The sequence below is a fragment of the Brachypodium distachyon genome, chromosome 2 (assembly GCF_000005505.3).
Source record: "Brachypodium distachyon strain Bd21 chromosome 2, Brachypodium_distachyon_v3.0, whole genome shotgun sequence".
NCBI lineage: Eukaryota > Viridiplantae > Streptophyta > Magnoliopsida > Poales > Poaceae > Brachypodium > Brachypodium distachyon.
The window spans coordinates 3,269,551-3,290,447 of NC_016132.3; the positions used below are offsets into that span (position 1 = coordinate 3,269,551).

Consider the following 20,897-nt stretch of genomic DNA (forward strand, 5'->3'; position numbering starts at 1 on the left):
TCGATTTTTTTTTATTGTTAGGCCATGTTTGATGTCTCAAATTTCAATCGTTTTTTTTATGATGATGGTGTGTATCTAATGGTGCCATTTTGATTATGATAGGGAAATCTAATACATGACGAAGGGCTAGCATGTAATGGTGTTAGTCTTTCGTATACACCCTAAACATAGTTTGCGGTTGTTGAATTGTGTTCTCCATAACTTGTTTAATAATTTGTTGTGAAAATAATGCATACGAAGCATACAAAAAAACAGGTTAGCCAACCAGAAGAATAAATAAAATCTGGTTGAAAATGTTTGCTTATAAAAATAATCATAATCCACATCAATGACAAACTCAGTCTTAGATAGTGCATTGTACTTCCTTCGGAAATAAGTGACTTTGTCTAGATTTGAACTGTTTTAGTGTATAAATACATGCGAATCTTGACAAGTTTGAGTCACTTATTTCCCCATGGAGGAAGTAGCTAATTATCTTGTTCTTGGTTTTACTCTAGCATGATCCTCCCTCAAACTTCCATAGTTATTTTAGCTGTATTTCTTATGTGTAGTCTTTAGGGTCGATTCCCTTTTTATTCTCATTGGATAATAAAATAGCTCGTTGTGGCCTACATTTGAAAAATGTAATTTATTTGAGTTTATGCTCCCAACTTTCATCGAAAGAAGACTCCATTGGATCATCCCAATCCAAAGAATTCATGATGCAGGCAATCGTGCGAGATTCAGGAAGACGTGTCACTACAAATTTATTTACTCCCTCTGTCTAACAAAAGATGTCTTAAGTTTGTTAAATTTGAATATATCTAGACATGACTTAGTGTATAGATGCATTCAAATTTAATCAAAGTCTAGACATTCTTTGTTGGACGGAAGTACCATGTGTTTTCGAAGTTTTGCAAATAAGGAGAGGTGACCGATCTCGCCAATGCACAAGCAGTGAAGTACACAGAGCATTGAAGAGGCAAACGCCCCCACCCCCATCATCCAGTGGCCGTAGATCACAAAGGCTTTAGCCAGGCACATCGCTGTCACTGGAAAGGGGAATGATGAGCAAACGGAAGCAAGGGATCGTGCGATCTGGCCAAGACAAAGATTAGTGATGCTTGCGAGTCGACAGAGCAGAGCAGAGGGCAGCCGTGCAGTGCAACTGGGCAAGTGGCCCAGCCCACGGTGCAGAAATCCTCAGATCACGCGCGCTGCCCAGTGGCCGGGCTAGTCACTGCCACCGCTGCAACGGTCCACGTGAGATGGTTGGTAGGGGTTAGGGGATAAAGAAGGTCATCATCGGTTCCACGGGGTAATCTCGAGACCGCGAAACAAGTTCTACCGCTGCACCATGCCGGAATGCCGAACACGGGATATGACGATGAATGCTTCCACGCGGCCCTTTAAATAAAATACTTCCTCCGTTTCATAATTCTTGTTTCAAATTTGTCGAAAAATAAATATATTTATTCCTTAAAAAATATCTACATATATGTAATACTCTCTCCGTTCAACAAAAGATGTCTCAAATTTGTCAAAATTTGAATGTATCTAGACATGACTTAGTGTATAAACGCATTCAAATTTGGTCAAACTTGAGACATTTTTTGTTGGACGGAAGAAGTATTTTGACAAGAATTATGAAACGGACGGAGCAGTGACCAATGAGATTCACGGATTTATCTACAGCCTCCGTCGTTATGATGTGTGTGATTGATGTGTGTGATTAGATGACGCGTTCGCACGGGTGACGGGGTGAGCATATGGCATGCATGCGTAGTGTTGTACGGATTATATTTGTGCACTGTCTCTGTAATAATCGTAATGGAGAAGAAAAAAACTACTACCTCTCGTTCTTCAGTTTTAGGTATGACTTAGTCATGAAAGTAAACTGTTTTATTGACGCATTTTTCTGAAAGTTTTGAAGGAAAAATTGAGAAATGATATACGGAGACAGTCTTTATGCACACGTTCAGGAACATTACTATTGGGCTAGCTTTTTTTTTATAGGGGGACTACTGGGCTAGCTTGGTGTGCTGAGAATGAGAATAAATTTCGCAAATGGGCGGAGTGAGCCCGTAGCCCAATAGAAGGACTGGTTGTATGGGCCAGTAGTTTAGTGGTTAAATGGGCTCTACGCCCTATAAGTTTAGTGTTGGGCTTAAATACCTAACATGACCACCCCTAATTTGTCTAAAAAAAAGACCATCCCTAAAATTTGTACTCGCTGACATGGTCTCAATTTGAAACACATGATCCTCTAAAATTCACTCAAGAAGTATACCTTTCAAAATTTGGAGCAAACCAACAGGAACACAAATTTCGTTCTCGTAACTGTCTGGCCTTAGTTCGCAGAGGAACTATGTTTCGAAGTTCAGCCCATCTGCCAAAATGCCGCTAAACAGGTTAAAATTAGGCAAGTATAAATGTCGTAGTATTAAAATAAGTTAAGCACGGGCGAGACGAGGGATAAATGAATCAAGTAGCAGAAAGGAAATGAACGATCCGGCCTACCTCTCACCCATCAGGCCTTGTTTTGTGTTAGTGTGAGAAGTGTTTTAATTTGGTACAAAAAAATGGAGTGTTTTGTGATGAAAAACTAGGAATAATCCGCTCTAAATTCTTCGTACCAAACAACCATTTGAGGTTTCTAATGTTTTTCAATTTGGAGTGGATAGTACCTTACCTTAGAAAACACCAAAACTCTGGTACTCCTTCGATACATAAAAAGTGCCGTCCACTCAGTACAAAATTTATACTAACTTAGTACAAAATGAGTGACACTTTTTATGAATCAGGGGAGTACCAGACGAGGCCTCAGCAGAGGCAAGCAGATCCTACGTGCTAGATTCCGCCAGATGACGGAAATATAATCAGACATCTCCTTTTTGTAAGATTTGTGCAGATCAACCGAAATTTTGTTCATTCAAAATCCTTAATGTGTCCCTTTTCGAACGAGACAAGTAAACACTATTTTTTTCTAACAAAATATTCGTACCAAAAGGTAAGATCGGGCCACGTTTTAGGTGAGTTGCACAATTGTCTTTTTATCTCCATCAAACACGGTACAAGTACTTCGTACAAGTGTTTCTTGTCCAAGCCGAGACCGTGACAGTTGGCAGCGAAGAAGAGGCCCAGCTCACCTCCACGCAGGTGTCTTCTTCTCACGGACCCAGCCCCAGTAGCAGCCTCGATTTCAAAAAAAAAGAAGAAAAAAACATGGCGAGAACAAAACCACGGAGGCGGCCGGGACGCCGAGGAGGCGGAGGAGGAGCACGACGACGACGACGCGAATGATTGGGAGGAGGAAAGGGACGTACGGCGAGGCGATCCGGGCAGGAAGGGGAAGGCGACAAGGGGAAGTGGGCCGCGACAAGATCCATGATCCTAGGAGATGGATGGTACTCCCCCGCCCTCCTCCCTGCCTGGATTTTTGTTCCTTCCCCACCCCCGCGCTCCGCGCTTGTCTCCACCCGCTTGGATCTTCTCCGATTCCCCATCCGGCCATCCGCATTATGCACCGCGCAACCGCGGGGGCGGCGAGAACCTACGCGCGATCGATCGATCGCCCTAGGGTTGCCCGCAGCTCGTCCTCCGACGGGTCGATTGATCGGTTGCTTCTGGTTGCCGCTGTAGAAGGATGTGCTGCGCTGATCGAGAGGGTGGGAAAGTTTTGGGTTGCCGCAATGCGGAAATTAGGGCCGAATTCGCGCTGGATCGAATGATTCGATTCTGCTGCCGAGGAATGCACGCTAGGGGTGGTGTAGATTTGGGGTTTCGGAATTTTGATGTTTCGTAGAACATTCAGTCCAATCTCGCTATCGTCGAGAAGCTCCTCTTATCCCTCACTATTGATTAGTTAGTGGACACATGTACTGACAAGAGCAACCCGATTAATCATTCAAATTCGACGGTCCCACTTTTGTCCCCTCTGTAAGAGTATCAAACTGAAACAGCAGGGGATTTTGATCCGGGTTAAATCTGTAATCCTCCCGACAGTTAGAAATGCTTTTATGTTGGCTAGGATGCACGATCGCTGATCGGGCAGGGAAGGATTAGGAAGTGGGTGGCAATCAAAGTGTTTTTAGTTTTTACCAAAACGAAGGAAATGCTTTCTATTTTCTAGGGAGTGGATATTGGAAGTGAAGAACACAAAGGGAGGAATGTGACAATTTATGGCTGTTGAGCCTCAAGTCCTTCAAGATTAAACCACTCTGAAGTAGTCTGTATATGACTTCATGGCATGCATGGTTAGTTTGCATGAGCTTTTGAACACTTGCCATGATTAGTTTGCATGAGCTCATGAAACATTCCTGACCAGTTAATCTAAGTAACTGAGCAAACACAGACACCGCAAATCCGCAAAAACTGAGCAAACGCAAACAACCTGTGATCTATCATAACTGAAACTGATTCCAGCAGGTGATGAATGTTACCAAACTGAGCAAACACAAACCACATGTGACCAAAATTGAAGGTAATATATTCTGATACTGACAAAGTTATGTATGAAGTACAAACTTGTATTGAACTGGGGAACTGTTTTCTTTAGCCTGGAAAATTTATCGGCTTATTTCCATATTCTCTCTGAGAGTGTTGCATACCTGGGCTGGAATGAATCCTGTGCTTGTTGATGGTACTAGGATAACACTCAACCAGTTTCTGGACTCCCTGAATTTGATATCGTATCTCCAAGAATAATGCAGGCCGTTTAGGGGGAGATATTTTTACTGTGAGCGCTTGTCAAAACTGGATGTCTGCAACGCTACATTTGTAGCTATAACATTGTTGATCTTCAGCGTATCTATGTCTATACAGTACATGTCAGCTAGTGAAATGCAGAACAGTTACTTTTCGAGAAGGTACTCAGAGGGGTCATGACGCAGCTCAGTGCCTGGCGTTGGCAGTCATGATGTGCTAAATATTCTTGCTTCTACATTCAATGTCTATACACTGAAAGGCTAGTATGGGAATGAATATATTTCTGCCATCAGCTCTGCGTACAGTGAGCATATGGAGCTTTCCTCACCCCACCTCTCTCTCTCTCTCTCTCTCAGCTGTGCAGTTATTGCGCAAGAGACATTCATTGATAAATAATTTACCATTCTTGCGTTTACCTGTTCTTACATCATTGCTGAAATTTATTAATTATATTCCTGAGGCAGGCAGTATCATATTCATGAATTGCTAGCAGAGATGTAACTACTTCATTTACTTTGTTTTATATCTGCACAGTTCTTCCTATTCAAACAGCTTGTTTGTTCCGTTCAACTATTCATCAAAATGCCTGCAGAGGGTACAATCTGCTTCATTTACTTTCTGTGTTTATGGGAATCTTCTCCCTCTTGTTTATTCTGTTTACCTATTAGTTATTATTTTCTCCCCCTGTTCAGGTCAGATATAATTTGAAGAAGACAATGCCCTTAGTTTGGCGCAGCCTCCCACTATATGAAGGGTTGGAGAAAATGAGCAATGCAGTAGTTAATTTGGTAATGGTCTCTTATTGCTCTGCCGTACCAGTCCATCAACCATTGGTTATGCATTGGGTATGATCAGAAGAGCACAGTCACGTGATGGGCATGTGATGGCATGGATTCTTGGACGAGTGGCATGATCATCGATTCATGGTGCCTGCTCTTGGCATCTGACAGGACAGGTAGGAATCACGTATCCCCATGTTGGTATGTTTCCATGTAGTCTATTACCATCTATACACACTTCAATTTCCTAAATAAATTTCATTTTATGTTTCCTTACAGCATAACATTTTTTAAGGAACCTTATAGCATAACTGTGACCATTTACCTGGAAATTGTTTTCTGTGATGAAATTTGTGCATGCGTGTTTTTCATGTCACCAAGAACTGAACCAGACAGTTCTTTGTGCTCTACATGATCTATGCTTAGAAACCTTGCAAATAAGCAATCTAAACTGAAGAACTGATAGTTGGTACCCTTGCTTGCAGTTCCATTTATGTAACATATTTAAGAGAGAATCAGTGTTTAGTAGTAGGCCCGGTTCTACCACTGTTGGGCCCTAGCAAACAAGCAGTAAAAATTTAGTGATGACCGCATCAATGAATTTGTAGTTGTAGATGGCTACATCAATGAATTTTTAATGATCACTATCGGGCTATTGTAACAAACTCATTATTTCCACACCTTTTCAGAACCCTGTTGGTTTTGTGATGTAGTGAGTTGAACAAGAAAATTCGTACTGTTCTTTTAAAATATGAGAAAGTGGCATGCATAGATGGAGCTCATGCCATATCATGCCTATGTACGATGTTAAATGTACTCCACCGCCTAATCAAAGCAGAGTAAAATTTGCTTATGGGATCATAAACGCCGTATTAATTGAATAGAAAGCCGCATGGTACAGGAAACAATGTGTAACATTGGTTCTTAGTTTTGTTTTTTCCCAAAAAGGAATGTCCAGATCAGATTTTTGTTTTGGTATCTGCTTAATCCAGACTGGACCGGTCTAAGGACAAGAGCCAAGACCATTAGAAATTTTGGTAATGAAAATTTTGTACTAGCCTTGCTTTGCAGCCCGGAACAGTGTATGCCAGTGATGGAGGCCTGGAGCTAACTTTTTCTCGATAGTAAGAGCATTATTCCATTTTCCAGTTACTAACAAGACGAGAAGAAGATACTTTCTTGCTATGAGGCAGTGAAAGCTGGAAGGACTGCAATCATCAGGATGCAGCTTGGTGCGTTGCTGCTGTCTACTACTCTCCGACAGAATGGCATAATTCAAGGGTCCTAAGGGCCACAAGAGTTTGGTACTTAGTGCCTCGAGTTAATCAAACAAAACAAAAAACCAGACGGTCTACATGATGAGGTATTAGATTAGCTTAAGGACCATAGATCTTAGGGCATTTACTTGGGAGCTGCAATGCCAGTAAAAAACTAAGTACATTTGAGGTCTTCGAGGTCTCCCTTAGTAAGTCTATTAGCTGGAATCCATGGAAGAGTGTACACTCCAAGCATGTCGATCTCATCATATCTTTTGATAGGTGAGAGAGGGTTTGGTTGGCGTGATCGCGATTTTTTTTCTGTGGTGGTATTGGAATTAGGAGAGAGCTTGGGGGGTAATACGGTGTTCCACAATCCACACCCAGATCACAGCTGTGCAGGCGTTGGTCGGACGGCTGTCGGGCACGATACAGTTTGTTAACTGACGGAAAGCTTTTTGGCGGATCTGCTCTGCCATGTGATGGTAGACCCTCTCGATCCTGTCATCTGGTCTGTGCAGGAAGGTACGGTTGTAGAGAACTTTTATGTATTGTTTGTCACTTGCTTGATGTTCTATCGTTCAAAATTGAGTCCCTGGTAGAACAAGTGCTGCAGGATACAATGGTGGTACCATTATATTAGTTCGTATTCCTTTGCCCAGCATGTGCTCTGTTATGTTTCCGTACCGCTCCTACTTTGATTTGAGGCCTTGCTGCTTCTTTGGTTATTGTTTTTATTTTCTGGATTTACAAGCTTGTCATCTATTTTTCCACTTGCCCTCATCAGTTTCCGCTGGATAGCTACAGCCTCTAGGAGCTGCAGGGAAATGACAATAGAACCTAACACAAGCCATCTAGTGCCCGACAAGATATTTAAGGTCCACCCATATCTCCTGAAGAATCAAACGTGCTGTACTGTCTTCTAATCTTAGAAACCAGAACCTTTTCTTTTAAGGAATTGGTCAGTTCAGTTTACAAAACACATGGTACAGAACTTCCAAAGCTAACATCTTAACTTCATAGGCGCTTAGATATATTCCTTAGTAATTTTGGAGTTTGACTTGAGAATTACACCTGGTCCATTGGCCGTGCAGTCCATCCAAGCAATCGATGGACTACTGAAGAATGTTGTGAGCTCTAGTGCCAGATGATTGCTCTTCTTCAATTTGTGCAGGGCCTTGTGGTGAGTGGCGAGGATGTTCAGCGGAGAAGTCACTCTGTTGGGATCTACTCGGTAGGCTCTAGGCTTGCGTCGAGTGGTTTTATTGTGGACAGCTACAAAGAAAGTGTGTATTGTGATGGTGCCCTGTTAGTTGAACTGGTAGGGTTGCGTTTTTGTTGGCGGCATGTTGTTTTCTCTTTTTGGGAGTAATCCGCATGCGGTTCTCGTGGGTTTGAGTGGTTCCCCTTCAAAACCCTTCTGTGTAAGGTTTTTGGCATGGTTTTCCTTATAAACAGGGCCGATTCTATTATTCTTAATGAATTGCAGGAACACCCTGCCCTCTTGATGAGGTCCGTAATAAAAAGAATTACGCCTGGTTTGCACTACGTTGTGATTATTGAAATTTCCAGTGTTTCTGAGTTATTGAATTGACATGCATATCTGACCAGTGCTAGCTCATGTGTTTTAAGTTGTGTCATTACACAAGTACATAACGATCTTTCTAGTAGATGTGTGGCTGCAGCTGCACTTGGTGGATAGACAAGAGAAGCTCCATTATTGCACGAGAACCAACTGTTTCACATGAATATTTGTACTGTGTCCATTTGTCTTCAAGTTGGTCTGACTTAAAAAGGCAACAAGATGCCATTTTAGTACTAAATGGGGAACTCAGAGATGGGTTCTCTCTCGTGGTCATTTGGGCTCAGGCTACATGTTCTTGCATAGTAATATAATATAATCACATTGTGAAATAAGCAAATTATGCTTGCACACTAAAATATGTAGATATCCATAGATTCTTTTATGGTGATGATAAAGCTTAGCTTTCTGAGTCTTAGATGAAAAAAAATGGTTGTCATCATATTGATATGCATGTTTTATGAATAACTCGTTTGGAGTCTAAATGAAAAAAACAGGATTGAGTGAGATTATAAATCCTGGAAAGGTATGTACCATGTACTTCTGTTTTGAATATAAGAATACCGCCTGTTTTCATCACATGGAGGGTGCTCTATTCTAGCTACATGGCATTAGCTGGTGATTTTGATATAGTATAAGCTAGCTACTGTCGAGTCGATCTAGATTAATGTTCCTGTGATATCTTGTTACAGATGAAGATCTTTTTTTGGAAAGCTCCCCAGAGTGAAGAATCACTTTTGCATTGTTTGGATTGATTGGTGCAAGGAAAGAAAGGTTCCTCAAGATGCATTTAGTTGATTAGCAGCAGAGAGGAGATTACTGGTGAGATGTGCATTGCCCCTATGAGGGGAACCGGTCTGCACAAATTAACAAACAAAAAAGACTACAGTGGAGAAAGGACATGAGATGATTACCTGGTATTAAGACATCCATTTCTCCCATGGCCCTACCTCCCCTCCCATTTTTCTGCTCCCTTTTCATTTTTGAATTCATACCGTCCTGCAGCATTAATCCAATTATCCTGAAGTTCAAACCCTCTTGTTCTGATCATTTGCTACTGCAAAGTTTCTATCTTTATGTGCTTCAATCACATGAATGATGAGTTCGAAAAAGAAAGGTAGCCTGCTGTGATCATTGCATGCAGAAATCTAATCTTGTAAGCTGCTGCATACTTTTGCAGCATGTTGTGAATATGCACCAGATAGAAACACATTTACAAGTGCTGGCGTGGTCCCTTTCAGTCCGATGTTTTGCACCATGCTGCACAACGGCCCTAGCCATCCTCCTAGTGAGGCTAAACATGCCTTCCTCCTGAAAATTCGTCATAAATTGCTCGATAGTTTACATTTCACACCTTTTTAGGATGCCATCGTGATGGTAAAGCTCTTTCTAGCCCCCCCGGATTTTGATAATAAAGCATGCTTCGCACATCTGCTAGAGAGAATTGGAGAACCCTATGACCAATTTTGTTTTAAGCAATAGTTAACCCTAAACCTACTCCTAAAAACAATCAACATAGTTTGATCCATATGTGTTTATTTAATTGCAAAGGTAATTATGTGATGTGTTGGGGTCACATGCTCTTTGGCATGCCAATTGCTTCATTTCTTTATGCCACATTGTTAGGATAGGGAAGAAGAATGCCATCTCACTAGGATCAAGGGCAAGGAAGGATGCTCTCTGGCACATGCCTTCCCTTATGGGGACCAGAAACACATGGGAGCTACACAACTAGAGCTCCCCATCAAGAGCCCTCAAGAGGAACAAGGCTGTAGCCTCCTTCGGAGATCTCTGAGAGGAGAGCTTTCTTGCCCATAACATCACCATTCCCCTTCCCTGGCTCAAATTCCACAGTAAAATACAAGTATGTGACAGAAAAGAGATATTTCAAAATTGTAGCATACTAGCACGTTAACTGCCAGCTTTCTTTTTGGGATCTGGTGGCTGTATTTTCTACTCGATACATTATTGTATGTAACTTCATTATTATAAACCTAAAATAAATCATTTCTGAGAATTTCTGGCTTTTGATTTTCAGCATTTCTGGAAGGAAAATAAGTGGGCATTTCCTAAATGGCGCTAGAGACTTAAAGGAGGTTGGCAACATCTGTGAGGAAGAATGTGCAATGAGGGATTGGATGCTGTGCAGCCATGAGTTTTCCTTTTGCCCAATTGAGCTTGGCTTTGGGAAGAAGAGAAAGGCATTTGATGGAGGCAAGTCCCTCAGGTGGGGAGTAGAGCCTGTGCTCCACCTGGTCAGTGTAGTAGTGGCTGCTCTGTCTATGCCTTTGCCTTTTTTCACAAAAGAGGTAAAAAGGAGCTGTGCACTCGAAACTTTAATGCTGGCAACCTATACGTACCGGCATTATGGTACCTCTTGTCTGTGAAGCTTGTGATGCGGGAACAGTAAATTGGGGTATAAGGAAATCCTGCTGTACACTGCAAGCCCCTTTTCTTTTCTGCTGAGCAATGATTGGGAGTTTTGAGGCATATGGTAGACACTTTCTGGTTTCTTTACCCTTAGACGGCGCTATATGTTTATTCAGCTTGTGCCCCAGATTGTTTACGACACAATTAAGCAGCATGAGTCCAGGAATTCAGAGATTTGGCAGTGAGTTTCTGCGGTGCAAAACATTCCCCTGTACACAAGGACAACTGTGGTTGTATGGAAGCATACGTTTCTTTATTGATCCTGTCATGAAAACCGGTAAGCAGGTGAGCTGCAGAGAAGTTTTTTGTGCTCCATGAAATGAATCTGAGCTGTACTTGGCATGATCCAGATCCAAAACTAAATTTGAATCATTTTGCAGATCCCAAGAGCAGCCTGCCTGCCTTGCCTGTCCTAAGTACTCCTCACTGCTCCCCCCACAAACACTGGAGTCCAATGCAAGCCACGCCAATCCATTCCAGCAACAGGTGGCCATCTCATCTCATCCCATTTCCATTCATCATCTTGATACAAACAATGTGGCAGTGCTTGTGCTTGTGCCGGCCAGCCAGCCAGCGCAGTCTGACAGAGGAGATGAACAGTTGCAGGGCCCTCCACTCCTCGCCGCGGTCCGATGCGGCAGCAGCGCCTTTATGAGGACGAGCCTCATCGGCCGCTACAGTTCTGGTCCTTGGTCGGCCCGCGATCGCCCTTGGCAGTGACAGCCAGCTTGGCCGGACACCGTACATGTCTTGTGCACAAACACCAAACTACACAAATGTGTTACTGAGGGGTAGTAGCAATGGAGATGATGCAGCGATGCTGAAGCAGAGCAGGCGGCAACCGTACACTAACGCCATTGGTATGAGCAAATCTACCTATCTACATGCTGCTTGGTGCTGCTGCTTTCTTGGCTGCCGTGTTTGTTCCAACTGTGGCACACCATTTGTTCCCTTAGCAAGGCACTCTTAAATAGCCAGCACCCAGCAGTGCCCATCTCTTCCTTTAATGGCTTCTACTCTGCATTGCAAGAGGACCACAGAGAGAAGGAAGAATGACAGAGAAAGTAAACAGAGGCACTGTGGTGCCACAATCTTAACATCATGCATGCATCTCTTATACTCGTCTTTCCTTTTTGTACTTTTTTTTGCCTCTCCTTTTTCTTCTTGTTTCCTTGCCTTTTTCTCTTCTTGTACCAAAAACAAAAGGAACACGACATGTGTACAATTTGCAATCCATTTCCATACGCCAAACCCACCAAAAAACCCATCCATGAAGGAAGAAACCATCAACCCAAAAAGACAGAAAATTTGGGATACACAGCTCAAGCCTTCTAAACTGTTACTCTCTACTAATCTAAGCTGCTTGCAGGGATATATGTTAGTACAGTACAGGGGGTGGTTCATGTAGTCGTTCTGTTGGTGATAGTTCGCTTTGCTCTTATCATCTCTGCGCTCTGGATGACAAAGCAGCACACCAGGAGCATGGTTGTTTCTGTCATTCTGCCAGTCGCAATTGACACTGACAATGTTAGTGCGTTCATCTTTTCACAGATGTCGTCATATGATCGGACGTCTGAGATGAGCGGGATCGGAAGATGATGGGTGCCCCGTACTGCGGGTGGAGGAGCATCAGGACCGTCGGAGCATGGATGTACTTGGGCGACAGCCAGAACTCGAAACGCTGGAGAATGATGGCCACCGTGAGTTTGGCCTCCAGGAGCGCCAGGTTCTGGCCGATGCACATCCTCGCGCCCAGGCCAAACGGTATGAACGCCGTCGGGTGTTTGGCCGCTCGTGACACACCTTCCGCGAACCGCGCCGGGTTGAACTCTGTCGCGTCCGGCCCCCACAGCCGCACGTCGTGGTGCACGGCCATGATCGGGATCAGCAGCTCTGTGTCGCGCGGGATATGGTACCCGCCGAGCACCACGTCGGACTTTGCTCGCCGCACCGTTGCAACCGCAGGAGGGTACAGACGCAGTGTCTCGTACAGGATCATGCTGAGCTGCCAGTGGAGGATCAGCGGCACCCGTCAGCTCACCCAAAGTTAATCTGAAAATGATTGGAGAAATTTATGCCAGGTTCTCAGGGAACATGTGCTTACAGTCTTGAGCTTGGCGAGCTGCTCGCGGCAGGGGATGTCCTGCGTGCCGCAGACTTCGAGGACCTCCTGCCGGGCGAGCTCCTGCCACTCTGGATGCATGGCGAGCACCACGGTGGTCCATGTCAGGAGGTTTGACGTCGTCTGCTTGCCGGCGAAGAAGAAGGTCTTGCATTCCTCCACGATGTCATTCACAGTAATGGGGCTGACCAGCTGTGTTCTCCTGTCGCTGTTGCTGCCGGCGTTGATCATGAGGCCTAGGAGGTCCTTGGCGCACCCTTCGAGCCGCTCGTCGTCTGTGGCCTCCTGCCTCCGGCCGATGAGCGTCACCAGGTTCTTTCTGATCTCCTTGTCCAGCTTCCACGAGCTGGTGTTCTTCTTGGTCGGCAAGAACCTGCGCACCACACGAAATTATTACATTTACTCCACGTTAACACTAAATTATAAGTACACTGATCATGGTTAATGATGTACCTGTATCCAGGGATGAAGACCTTGCGAAATGCCTCGGAGGCGAAGGCCATGAGCTTCGTCTGGAGCTTGAATACGGCCTTGCCGTCCTCGTAGCTCCGTCCGAAGGCTGTGCGTGTGATGGCGTCCTCTGTCACAATCTGGAACCACTCGGACACGTCGATCTCGACCTCGCCTGACTCAGTGTCAGCCATGCCGTGCCACTTCTCCACCATGTCCACGACCGTCTTCCCGATGAACGGCAGCAGCATCTGCATCGACAGGCATGCACGTCAGCGCCACAATTCATCAGCTCGATCCTCAAAATCCCAAGGAGGCACAAGAGCAATTGCAAATGGGAATGACTGACCGACTGACCTTGAGGTTCTCCATGTGGAAGGTGGGCTGGAGCACCTTGCGGTGGTGCGCCCACTTCTCACCGCGCAAGCTGACGAGCCCCTCGCCCTCGAGCTGCCGCACCATGGGGTGTGACTCGTAGCGGTCGAAATGCTGCGCGCGCGAGATGAAGATCTCCCGGATGAGGTCGGGATCGGCGACAGCGAGCCGCGGCGTCGGGCCGAACCATATGAGGAACGTGGAACCTGTGGGGAGAGAGCAGCAAGGGACCGTGAGCGATCAGCAGCAGGAGGAACCGAGGAAGCAAACAAGGCGGCCAATGATTAGCCAGGGAGGCCATGTTCCACCACATCAGCATCCCACCAGCTGCCAAGGCGTCAGCCGCAGGAAGATGCTGGCATGGCATGCCTTGCAAAAAATACATACATACGTACACACACATGTACAACAAGCACAAGCAGGAGGTAGTAGTACCAGATTACTGATCCTTGAGTGCAAGATTGTGATCCAGGATTGCGATGGGGATGCTGATGGCGCAGGCCGTATGGGAGTAAATGGGAATGGCGATAGATGGGCGGACGGACGGCGGTGGGAATGGGACGGAGGTGGCGGGGGAGCAGAAAATGAAATGTGTCCAAGGAGGGGCGGGGCGGCTAGTAGGAAATAGACCCTGGCCACCTAACCGGGCTGCAGCCGGGGGACAGCGAAAACGAGAGACAACTACGGCAAACCACTCCGACAAGCCCAGGCGCTCGACATGCCACTTAATGCATGTCACTCCAAGGCGGCATTTCGGGAACAAGAAGCACGGCACATCTACAAGTTGTTGCCGCTGCCGCTCTCTCCTCTTCTCTACTGCTGTTCCTTCTCACCCATGCTTGCTCGCCGCCGATTTTTCACTTCAATTTTCGTTTTGTTTCTCAGGTAAAAAAAATAAATGAAGGAAGAAAGAAACAGAGAGAAGAAGACGGCAGGAAGACGAAGAAGAGTCAGAAGGGGGGCCATGGCGTGGCATGCAACTTGAATATATTTATGCAAGGTGGCGATGTCGCTTCGGGCGTACGTACCGTAGATTTTCTTCCAGTGGTGGTAGAAGGCGAGGACGCGGGGGAGGACGTTGTGGGAGCGGTAAGGGGGCGGCATTGGCTTGGCGGAGGAGGCCACCATGAGCGCCACCATCTCCCTGACGCAGCCGATGAAGAAGCGGTAGGGCGGACCCCTGATCCCCTGCCGGGCGAAGTGCGCCTCCACGCGCCGCGGCCGCCACCACAGCACCTCCAGGAGCTTCACCGCCATGTACGCCGCCGCGCACGCCGCCGCCGCCGCCGCGATCCACCACCAACCCATCATCCGCCGTCAGAACGCAACGAGGAACCCAACCCGAGGCTCCGGCAATTATGCGTGTATGTATGATTCTCCTTCCTCTTCTTCCTCCTTACGGTCTCAGTCTTTTTTTCAGAGAAGAACCGAAGAAGCAGAGGAGAACAGAGGAGGAGAGCGCGTGAGGTGGCAAGGGGCGAGACGTGGTGAGGTGAGAGGAGAGGAGAGAAAGCGAGGGGGGGATTTATATAGGGGCGATGGGCTCTGGACGAGTAGTAGTACCAGCAGCCGCAGCAGTGTGTCTGAGTGTGCTGTAGGAGATTAGTCGCGCTAAAAGCGTAGGATTCGTTTCGTTTAATCAAGGTCTGTGGTAAAGATAGGCTGGGGGTACAATGGTAACACTAGCAAAATGGCAGATGTAGATGGAGAGACAGCAGCAGGGCCGGCGCCGTTGGAACGGCCGTCGCGGGGATTAATGAGGGGTCAACCCAAATTGGGAACTTTGTTCTCTTTTGTTTTGGCCTTCCCTCCCTCCATCTCTCTCTCTACCTTTCTCTCCTAGCTCTGTGGCCTGGACCCCGCGGCGCCCTGTAACGTGCCAATGCTGTTCCATTTTCACCGCTGCGGGGTTGCCAGTGTGCGCAACAGGCTACAGATACAGAGTATTCTGTTCTCGGCGTCCTCTCTGATAGACATGCGCCCCTTACAGCAGGTACTAACAATAACAATGTAGTAGCAGGCAGTCCTGGTGGTAGGAGTACTCATCCATTCACGTTATCATGTATGTGTGCATGATATGAGATGTCCAGGAGTAATTATCCTCTGCTATGCTGCCCGCCCTGCACTGTGGTGAGTTGTGGCATGTCAGTCAGGTCGATGTGTGTGTGCTGTGACTGCCAACTTCTCTCTGGTGGCTGCCTGCAGCCTGCTGCGAGGTAGAGTTTGTTATGTGAACCCCTTTTTCTTTTACAATGGCCTTTTGTTGGGTGGGGTTTCATCACATGATGAGGTTGATGAGATCTCTTGGGGGTTATGTGTGGGTGCATTTTGTTGTATAGGCCATGGTTCTGCCTTTTGGGGGATGGAAGGAAGAGAGAAAAGAAAAGGGTTTTGTGGCATGTGGGTCCCGCGTAAGCCTAAGCTCAGAAGAGACAAGGACGATTAAAAAACTATCAAGTGTAGGTTTTTTAATTTTTATAGTAGAGAAAAGGGAGTGCAAAGAAAGTATGGCCGTGTATAATCAATCATCCAGGCTGATAGGTTCAATTCAATAAGGGAATTAGTGGCAGTCTAGTTTACATGTGCTTAGCTTTTGCTCTGTTTTTTATGTCCTAGCTGAAAAAAATCACATCACTAGTTGTTAACGAACATCCTAAAATATGTTAATCAATGTAGCATCGGTGTTTCTAAAAAACCATGATATTTTTATGCAGTCTGTGTACGAGTGTCTTCAACTTGCATGGACATAACCAACTCCATAGGTTCTTGCTCTTCCCCTTGCCTGCGAGTGAATTGTTTGTAACAAACTCCGTTTATTCATTCTTCCTCCTTCCCAGTGGATTGTTGCATACCTTTCTGGTCAGTTTTGTTTCTTACACATTAAGCTCCCGGAATTGGAGGGAACCCTTATCTGCTAGTGCCTTTCTTTAAGAGACACTCGTATTAATTGTACTTGTTCTATTCTACTCCTACATACCACCAACAACACCTCTATGGTTCCTAACTTCCTCCTAGCTCCGAATATATCTTATTTTACCCATTTATTATTCTTATCAACCTCGAATGCAACAGGAGCCTCTTGGTTTGGAAATTGGAACTAGTAACCCCATCATGCATGGATGAATGCCCAGATGCAAAATAATGAAGCAGCAGCTGTTACTTGTACTTGCTAATTATGTGATCCATGTCAAAGTTGACTTGATGGAATCTACCAGGAGATGTTTGGAGCCAGAGAGATGGATCGATCGCATCAGATCAGATCAGCTGGTTTGCAACATTTGGTGTGTCCCAGCGACGGTACATGCATGCTCGCCCTGTTTCCATTCTCCATTGATTACTTAGCATGATTGAAGGAAAAAAGAGTGTATAGTACCATCATATACCATGTACATGTTGCCTAAAACTTGTAGAGTTTCCGATCCCAGCAGATGGTGCATGCTAGCTCGACCGACCCCCAATGAATGACATGACTTTGCACAATAATGCACAACTGGCACCGCTGGGTTTGTACACCTCCAGAGCTATGCTCACCTGATGTGTTGCTCACCTGCTTGGCCTATTTCTGCTGAGCTACCATAACTGGAGCTGCGAATGATTCGCACTGCCACTATAGCCATCTCACGCACATGTGTATATATATGTGTGTGTGAGCTACATGCATCCACATGTACCCCCATATGCACCACTGGTTCACTCACTGCTATCAAAGATGAATTGCATCTTCACATATATAAATATATATATATATGTATGTATACATGATAGCCAAATATATATGTACATTTTTTCGACCCTTTCTGAATTCTGAATTTTTTTTCTCGAACACGCCAGCGAGGTATCATTTTCATTAAGAATTCTGAATTTCTGATGCGTATACATGGATCAAAGCCTGCACTGCAGGCATCTGAAGCATGGATCGAGACGCTGGCTTTGTGAGTGATGAACAAGATCTCTAGGCTTTTGATGGATGGATCTAGGCACTGTTTTCGCATGGAGCGGTGTGCCGCGAGAACGTGCCAAAGTTTCCTTCTGGGTGCTGTGTGTGTGATGTGAGGAAAAACAGCTTTAGCTCATCAGCTACTGCAGCAGCTAGCTAGCATCAGTCAGGATGAGAAGGAGAGGCTGCTGGCTGGGGAGCGGGGGCGCTGTTGCTACGATGTGCGGATCGATCGAGCAGCTGGCCGGGCAGGAAAAGACTTGACATGCAACTGGCGGAGCAGGGCCATGTCCAGGTTATATCTGTCTGTGTCCGTTTATCTCTGACAGCTGAGCTATCATCGGGTAAAACGTGAAACCCACTGGGATGCATTGTAGCTAGCTACGGAGTAGTACAGTATATTATCACGCATCTCTCTCTTTCTTTCTCTCGTGGCCGGGCCGGTTGTCTGTTCATCCTGTGCTGCTGTATATATTCGTGATGTGTATACATGTCTGAAACATGGACGAATTGATGGCGGACCGATGAGCTATCATGGATCCATGTTTCATGTGTGTGCTTGCTGTAATTAATGGATCAAAGTGTACGTATGGTCGATCGGCCGTCCGTCGTCACGTACACATCGCCATCGAGATATGATCCTATAGCTAGCTATAGCTACACGTACCGGGAACTTTGCGTGCAATCATTCCATTCCCCGTCGATATCTCTACTTGATGAGAATTAATTAATAATCAGCGCGTATGATGAATTCGTATCCATCATAGTATAGCGTAGCAATGCTAGCTGATGACTATTTATTGGAACTATTTGGTGGTTAGGACGCATGCATGCATGCTACACCACGACACATCAATATTTATGTACATACATATATATGTGGGTATAGTATTTCGATCTCAATAGAGGACAGCTAGCTAGCGCACAACAAGCTAATTAAACAATCCCTTCTGCTGAATACATGTAATCATGCATATATGCTGATGATGAACACAATCATGAAAATATGTAGTATGCGTACTGTTTTCCCACATTCTGCCCGATAAATTAGCTAGATACGGACATATATGAATGCATGCATGCATGTCTTGTCATAACTGAAGGAAATTAGACATGGATACGGTCGTTTATTGATGGAAATCCAATGGGGGTACGCGGGAAAGCAAGAAACCAATATAGCCAATAATTCAGATAGAAATGATTCCTAAAAAAAATAAGAGAGAAAAAGGAAAAAGGATGAGATAAAGTGAAGCTAGCAGCAAGTGGAGAGAGAGGGGGGGGGGGGGGGATGGAATGCCTTCAAGCTAAACTAGGTAGGCCCATTGTGTCGATTTCAACATATCTGACCTAGTGGCGAAAAGAATTCAAAGAATGAACTCGGTGCGGAACTATTTCACGCCGGTAACCCTTTTTCTCAGCGCCCAACAACTAGGCGTTACACCAGGTAGCACAGCGCCTAATCAGGAGGCGCTATGTAACAGCCAGCGTGGCACGAGATGCCAGCGTGGCCAACTGGAGGCCCACCAGGCTGGTCATGTAGCGCCTAAGTGTTGGGCGCTACATCACCCGTGGCTTGTATCCCGCCCGAGCCGAAACCCTAGAGCTATTCTTCCCCACGTCCAGCCCGAAGAACAACACCCGTGTTCAGTCTCTGCCCCCGCAAAATCGTTGAATCCGGCTGCTAAGTTGCGGGATTTCGCCCCCCCGAAGTGCATCAAGGTACCCTCCCCCATTTCCTTTAGTTATGTCCGAATAGAATCCGCAGATTTCGTTGGATTTCGTGGTTTTTGGAAAGGGCTTAGTTGTGGTATGATTGTATATAGTTCGTTTGAGTCACGGTGTGTTGGAGAACTCCATGTTTACCGGGTAATCTCTATGTTTTGAACCATACCGTGTTAGAAACCCAAGATTGGTAGGTTTAGTTTGGAGGGGAACCCTAAGAGTGCAAATAATTTTCAAAAGAATGCTTGTAGTTTTCCGTTGATGTTAGGGGCGTTGATGCTAGGGGCGTTGATGCAAGTTTTCCGTTGTAATACTTTTATAGATGGCAAGAATAGTTCATGTTCACCACGTGGACAAAGAGGCTTTTTTGGGTGGCAATGAGAAGGTGGATTTGGAGGAGATAGACTTGGTGTTCGATTCTAGTCCTACATATGCAGAGCTATTGGAAGAATTGAGGATTGAGTTGAAATGGATGGATCCAAGTGATGTTGTTGAGTTGGAGGGAAGACACAACGTGGGGTTTGGGTCTCATACCTCCGTTGGAAGACAATGCGCATCTCTTCCGAGCAACGTTGGGCAGCATACAAAGAGACGGTCGCAGAATCACAAGACAAGGCTCTTGAGTTATTTGCTTCAAGGAAGACTGATGGCAATGCGCACATTGTTTTGAACCGTAGTTTAGTTGGAAGGGACTCCAATGTTCGAAATAGGAGTCCGGCACCCATGACGGAGCCTCGGATGCCGGAACCCTCAAATGTGATTACATCGCCCGAAGAGAATGATGATAATTTGGGTGACAACAGGGAGGATGAGTTGCATGACAATAATGTTAGTGATTTGGAAGCATATTGTTTGCAAGAGGACATGGATCGGGACCTCCCTTTTCATAGGTCTTATCCAGTGGATTCAGATGACAATGGTCCCTAGGAAGAAGTTGATGAGGATGGGTTCACAGCGGAAGAAGCCAAAGTTCATGAGAAGGTGTTAGGCCGTGATCATCTGATACCATTGTTCCGTGATATGAGTTTTGCGGATGACGCCGTTGTTGAAAGGTATAGCGCCCTTGTTGAAGGCGCTAGTATATATCACATTTCATTCCAATAGCATTTGGATCACTCGGAACAGCAGTCACGGGATAGCGCCTCCAGCCGGAGGCATGACACCTCGAGCTTTAACGCCCGAGTTGAAGGTGCTATGGTATCACGCATTTGATTCCAGTAGCGTTTGGGCCATTGGAAACGTAAAGTCAAGGTACAGCGCCCGAGACGAAGGCGTGAAACGTAACCCTTTAGCACCCTCGTGGATGGCGCTAGTATATAGTGCATTTGATTCCAGCAGCGTTTGGATGACTAGGAACAACAAAGTCAAGGAATAGCGCCGAAACGTGCGGCCTGAAACGTTAAGATGTTGCATCCGCCGTTGAGACGCTAAGGTATGACAATTCATTCCGGTAGCGTTTGGGCCGTTACTAAACGAAAAATTAAGCTATAGCGCCTACGCCAGAGGCGTGAAACGTAAATCTTTAGCGCGACATAAGGGGGCGCTGAAGCTTGTAAAC

The 20,897-nt window shown here is 45.6% G+C and overlaps 1 protein-coding gene and 2 long non-coding RNA genes across 7 annotated transcripts; 2 read left to right on the forward strand and 1 right to left on the reverse strand.

Annotated features, from left to right (window-relative positions):
- Positions 1–3,100: 3,100 nt before the first annotated feature.
- Positions 3,101–11,921, forward strand: LOC106866281. Of its 2 annotated transcripts, XR_002963890.1 has the most exons (7): positions 3,101–3,386; positions 5,379–5,641; positions 6,615–9,220; positions 9,930–10,167; positions 10,342–11,018; positions 11,114–11,219; positions 11,334–11,921. It is a non-coding gene; the product is annotated as an uncharacterized LOC106866281 (long non-coding RNA). The 2 variants fall into 2 exon arrangements; XR_001406513.2 differs by lacking the exon at positions 9,930–10,167 and having other exon boundaries at positions 8,996–9,220.
- A 30-nt stretch (positions 11,922–11,951) lies between these two features.
- Positions 11,952–15,860, reverse strand: LOC100843159 (cytochrome P450 734A6). 3 transcript variants are annotated; one of them, XM_024460009.1, is made up of 5 exons: positions 14,709–15,860; positions 13,663–13,886; positions 13,309–13,556; positions 12,838–13,228; positions 11,952–12,733 (listed from the first exon to the last, which is right to left on the reverse strand). In XM_024460009.1, the coding sequence occupies exons 1-5, from the start codon at positions 14,989–14,991 to the stop codon at positions 12,134–12,136; spliced, it is 1,746 nt and encodes a 581-aa protein (XP_024315777.1). In that variant the 5' UTR covers positions 14,992–15,860; the 3' UTR covers positions 11,952–12,133. The 3 variants fall into 3 exon arrangements, with proteins under 3 accessions (XP_024315777.1, XP_003569494.2, XP_024315778.1); XM_003569446.4 differs by having other exon boundaries at positions 11,952–12,738; positions 14,709–15,859; XM_024460010.1 differs by lacking the exon at positions 14,709–15,860 and adding an exon at positions 14,116–14,449.
- On the forward strand, positions 14,908–18,237 carry LOC104582504. 2 transcript variants are annotated; one of them, XR_730240.3, is made up of 3 exons: positions 14,908–15,044; positions 16,753–16,977; positions 17,569–18,237. It is a non-coding gene; the product is annotated as an uncharacterized LOC104582504 (long non-coding RNA). The 2 variants fall into 2 exon arrangements; XR_002963889.1 differs by lacking the exon at positions 17,569–18,237 and having other exon boundaries at positions 16,753–17,163.
- The last annotated feature ends 2,660 nt before the right edge of the window (positions 18,238–20,897 follow it).

Bases quoted from the DNA above. Each gene is read 5' to 3' on its own strand.
- LOC100843159 (XM_024460009.1), bottom strand. From the start codon at position 14,991: ATGATGGGTTGGTGGTGGATCGCGGCGGCGGCGGCGGCGTGCGCGGCG. The intron at 13,557-13,662 runs GTCAGTCGGTCA...CTGTCGATGCAG, and splicing joins TCCACATGGAGAACCTCAAG to ATGCTGCTGCCGTTCATCGG. The intron at 13,229-13,308 runs GTACATCATTAA...TGTGGTGCGCAG, and splicing joins GTCTTCATCCCTGGATACAG to GTTCTTGCCGACCAAGAAGA.